This window comes from Poecilia formosa, unplaced genomic scaffold, assembly GCF_000485575.1.
Source record: "Poecilia formosa unplaced genomic scaffold, Poecilia_formosa-5.1.2 Scaffold123, whole genome shotgun sequence".
In the NCBI taxonomy this organism is placed as follows: domain Eukaryota; kingdom Metazoa; phylum Chordata; class Actinopteri; order Cyprinodontiformes; family Poeciliidae; genus Poecilia; species Poecilia formosa.
Window position 1 is genome coordinate 1,287,194 of NW_006800062.1, and position 5,219 is coordinate 1,292,412.

Genomic DNA, 5,219 nt, shown 5'->3' on the forward strand with positions numbered 1-5,219 from the left:
TCAGGTATTTAATCTGTGCCGTTTTTGCTCAGGTATTTAATCTGTGCCGTTTTTGCTCAGGTATTTAATCTGTGCCGTTTTTGCTCAGGTATTTAATCTGTGCCGTTTTTACTCAGGTGTTTAATCCGTGCCGTTTTTGCTCCTTACAGCCATGGAGGGTCACGGTGAGTGTGAGATCAAGGTGGAGCTGAACTGCAGCCATTGTCGGACGCAGAGCTGCAAACGAGAAGAGGACACTCACCTCGTCATCTGTCTCTGCGACGACGATGAATTCCTGGCCAGCGACAACGTAACGTGTGTTAGTGCGGCAGGTCAGTTTTTACGCCACAAGCACACACTCAAAAAGTTATCTGGTTTCTACTGCAAACATCTTAGTACACTTAAAATAAGACAAAACTAACAGACAAGTAACTTTTAAGCAAGTAACTGTGTGCATATATATTTTACCTGTTACTTTTTATTGAGTTTGGCTCAAAATAAACCTACAAACTGACAAACCAAGCCTTTCTATTTCAGTTTCTCCAGCCCCGCCGAGCCCCGTCCCTCCAGGCCAGCTGCCCATGTCGCTGATCCTGGCCGTCGTCGCCTCCATCGTCGTCAGCGGCGTCGCTTTGGTCTGCGCCGGCGTCATCCTCAGTAAGAGACTCCTGCAGCTCTGCGTTCAGTCGGTTCCCTCCTCCTTCCACCGGCTGTGAGCGCCTGAGCTTTCAGACTCTACTAACCACTGGAAGGGCTGAGAAACTTTGAAAATAACCCTTTCAGCGGCCAGAAGATTAAAGGAGCGGAAAGCATTTGCTCTGAGTTAAAGGTTGCCAACAGTCTGAACCTTTTTATTACAGCATGTCAGTCTGCTGATGCTCTCTTTTATGTCGACTCAATGTAAATACAATCCAAAGAGAACGGAGGAGTAAACGGCAGATTAAAGGGTGGTGATTAGAAACCAAAGTCTTATTTAGTGCCTGTAGTTTAGCGATTGTTCTGATGAAAGCATGACATGCTATAAATGTCTTTAGAGCAGAAAGCTTTGACATTTAACTGCAAACCGTTTCCTGGTTACGTACAACCTGAAAATAAACAGCAGCAAATGTCATCCCCCACGATTCAGTGGAGAAAATAATCATGATTATCAGAACGTAAAGATTAAAACCAAAGAGTCATGGCTGACCTCTCACTTGTTTTGGGACAAGGAGAACGAAACTGAAACCTGCAAATGCCATACAGAACAGCACTAATTGCACATTGTGATGTAGGATTTAGAAGAGGGAGTGCCAGAATATTTAAAATATATATTTTTATGTTGGAGGTTATATCCGGTCCAGTTAGGCAGTAGAATGTATTCAAAAATTGCATAAAATTGTGTTTTTCATAACATAAATCTGCAAATATTTTCCTGTATTTTGAACTTTTTCATATTACAACCAGAAATTTGATTTTGGGGGGGATTTTATGTGACTAAGCCAACAAATGGAAGTGCATGAAGTCCAAAAAATATGAGATGCATCCATATCCAGCATCATACACTGCAAAAACACAAAATATTACAAAATAATTCTGCTTAACACTCTAAGACGAAACTAACTCAGAAGTTACATTGAATTTCCTTTTACATCTGTTCTTCTTGTACTTTTCTGTCCTGCAGTAAAATAAGATCCATCCTGTTTTAGCTAAATTTTCTGTTTTTCTTTATTTTAAATCATAAAAATCTGAAAAGGTGATATATCTTTAAAAATAACACAGTTTGGATAGTAGATACATTTTAAGAGCTGTAAGTTGTCTTTTTTTTTCTTTCCTAAGTTTTGACCTTTGCGGCTCTAAACGAGTTTTATTTGGCCGACCTGGAAGTAAAAATGATTATTTAGAGTGTAGAAGTTGAACACTCCTGTTCTAACAGGACAACAACCCGAAACATGCATCAGGATATGTCCTAGTCAAACCCCAGAAATAAAAAGTTTATAGACATTCTCCATCCAATCTGAGCTTTTCCAAAGAAAAATGAGAAAATCATGTGGATGAAAAAGCAAAACCTGTCAAAACTGAAGCAAAAGGTGGTTCTTAAAAATTGAAATGCATGACATGCTTCCCAGGTTTTTATTTATAAAAGACTGTTTTTCTTTCACCTTATAATTATACATTACTTTGTGTGGATCTATCACACAAAATCCATTCAAAATATGATTATTTTTACAGCTGGATTGTAGCAAAATGTGCCAAAGCTCAAAGGACCTGAATACATTTGCATAGCACTGTGAATATTCATCATGACACGGACCTGAAGACTCTGAACTGATTTCACAAGCCGCTACACAGTAGAAACCTTTATTAAGTGCAGATTCAGCTGTGCACAGAACTGCATGTGCAGTAAAATAGGACAGTGAAGGATTATTGGGAAAATAAGACCAACTTTCTGACAGCTGCAACATGAAACTGGGAAGGCAGAGCCTGAAGTTTGACTCGTCTGATTCTCAGAGGAGTAATTTTCAGGTTGCATGAAAAGCAGGTTCTCTACTAACAACCTGGGTGAATTTTAAGCAGCTCTGCTGGGGAAACGTCTTTCTGTCTGTTTTACTTAAACTTACAGCCTACACTGTAAAAACACAAAGTATTTCTGATCTAGTTTCTAGAATACTTCAGTGCACTTAAAATAAAGGAAAACTAACTTACAAGTAACTTTTCAGCAAGATATTTAAGCTTAGTTTACGTCAGCAATTCCTTAAAATTAATTTAAAAAGTACTTGTTATAAGTGAAATAATCTGTCAATGAAACTATATATTTTTCCTATATAATAAGTTAAAATGTCTTGTTCTGCTAGCAGATTATTTTCACATATAACTGTAATTTTTAATAGGAATTATTACCTTAAAGAAGTTCCTACATCTTATTAAAGTTGCTTGTAGCCCAACATTTTACTCAAGTAAGAGTAGCTCTACTTCAAGATTTTAAGATTTTGTATTTTTGCAGTGTTCACATAAGATCTTATAAGTTACATTTAAATCAAATAAACACAACAGATTAAATACTGCATGTACTTCGCAAAGCAAAACAGTGAGATTTAATCCAGATAATATATATTTTTAGTGGAGTTTAACATAACAACTTGCAGATGTTAAAGGATTAAAACTGGCTTGAGGGGCAAAGCACATCACATTTTTCTGTTTTTATTTTGCAAAAAAAAGAAAAAAACATAATGCACAACAAAATGCTCTGTAAAATACACAGAAGTTTGCGTTTGTAACACAGCAAACTGAGAATTACCAGAGCAAGGTCTTTTTTAAAATTAGTCCAATCAGTTTAGAAAAATCATGTTATGAATAAAAAGAAACTCATCCTTCATTTTGTTCAGTTAAAACTGGAACAATTGGAAATTAAAATAAAAAATGGGTTGAAGAAAGAGGTGTTTGAGAGAAAACTGAGTGTCTGAGTGATGTTTTTAACCAGCTGCATTGTGGGTAAATCTGTGCGCCTGTAAGTAATTAAAGCAGAGAATAAATGACAGATATTTCTTTAAAGTTTTGAGCTGTTTTGTGAATCGGTGACTGTTAAAAGCAGCATGAAATCCTCACGTTCCCTTCAGCCTAATGGTGTCTCTCCACCTGAGCTCTCCCCCATGCAGGGAGGTAGTCTGTGCCCTGGGTGCTCCTCCTCCTCCTCTTCCTCCTCCTCCTCCTCTTCCTCCCGTCCTGCCTTTTCCTCCTCATTTCACCTCCTGCCCGTCCTTACCTCCACCCTCCTCCCGAGTCCCCAGCATCTGCACCGGGCGATGGCTCGACGGCTCGTCCTTCCCCGCACGCCACTCCCCCTCCCTGGCAGACTACCCACCTGCATCGGGGACGTGGGCTGCCCCTCCACAGCGGGTGAGTCCAACCTCACAGGGACAAGGGCGACTAGAAGCGCTAACCGAGGAGAAACCATCCCACATCAGCAGCTCTAATGCTCCCTACACTGCAAAAACACAAAATATCAACAAAATATTTGGTTTATTCTAGCAGAAATATCTAAACCACGTGTCAAACTCGAGGCCTATGGGCCAAATCTGGCCTGCCGTTGCTTTATATGGCCCTCTAAACACAAAGTGTACTTAAATTTTAGTTTTTATCTGTTTACTGCGAAGCTATATCAATCAGTCCCTCCAGTTTCTTGTGAATTATCGTAGAAAGTCACACAAAATCACCAAATCCCTGCACTTTTTAGCGCTAATACATCATTGGGAATTTATTGCAGATTTTTCTCAAAAATTGTCAAAAACATTACTTGTACTAAACAGCTGCCTCAGCCTCATACTCAGATTATAGTCCATGATCTACACAGTAGATGATAAAAAGTCACATTTACCATCATAAATAAGCGCAAATATTGCAAATATTTCCAAATTAGTCCCACAACACTTTGATTTTTATTACAAAAAATCACAAAAACAATCACGAAATCCTGGAGGGACTGAAAAGATGTTCAATAATAATATTTAATTTTCAGAAATCATTTATATTTTATCAGTTTGTGGACAGGTTTTATCAATACATTCTGGCACCACCGGCCCTTTAAGAGCATTCATGATCTTGATTTGGCCCAAAACGGAAATTAGTTTTTTTTGACACTCCTGAACTAATCTAACTTAAAAAGCTCCTATGTCTTGCTGAAAAGTTACTTGTAAGTTAGTTTTGCTTTTATTTCAAGTGTAAATAAGACATTTGCACTAAAATCTAAACAACAAAACCTGGCAGCATTTTGTGTTTTTGCAGTGTCCTTGATGTTAAATTGGCTTGATGCCCTGCTGTGACTCTACGACGTGGCTTGGTCTCTCCTTGCGTTAACACTCCTACCCGGGCAGATCAGAGGCTGCCTCTGCAGCTCTGGGCTCCCTGAGAAAGTCCAGGTTTGGACTTTTCTAAAAGCTCCAAAGTAAAAGTAACACCGTTTAACGTCTGGTTCTGCTTCTGTCTGCAGTGTGGTACCGCAGGAAGAACGACCTGCACGCAGTACGACGGCGTCTGCAGAGCCCAGAGTACAAGCTGAGCAAGATCCGCTCCTCCACCATCATGACCGACTACAACCCCAACTACTGCTTCGCAGGCAAGGCCGCGTCGCTCAGCGACCTGAAGGAGGTTCCACGCAAGAACATCACCCTGCTCAGGTTCTGATCCACACACAGACGTTTAGGCGACAGGTGCTCAAGTGGGAAATTTGACCGTTACTTCTGGACAACTGACTTAATGTCACTGCA

At 39.6% G+C, this 5,219-nt stretch overlaps 1 protein-coding gene across 2 annotated transcripts in view; it reads left to right on the plus strand.

Moving 5' to 3' along the window:
- Positions 1–5,219, plus strand: part of ltk (leukocyte receptor tyrosine kinase) — a 79,645-nt gene that overhangs the window by 65,581 nt on the left and 8,845 nt on the right. For both annotated transcript variants that reach the window (XM_016675956.1, XM_016675957.1), the window contains 3 exons: positions 150–311; positions 517–636; positions 4,943–5,129. In XM_016675956.1, coding sequence (XP_016531442.1) covers positions 150–311; positions 517–636; positions 4,943–5,129 — 469 coding nt within the window. The remainder of the gene's footprint in view (positions 1–149; positions 312–516; positions 637–4,942; positions 5,130–5,219) is intronic.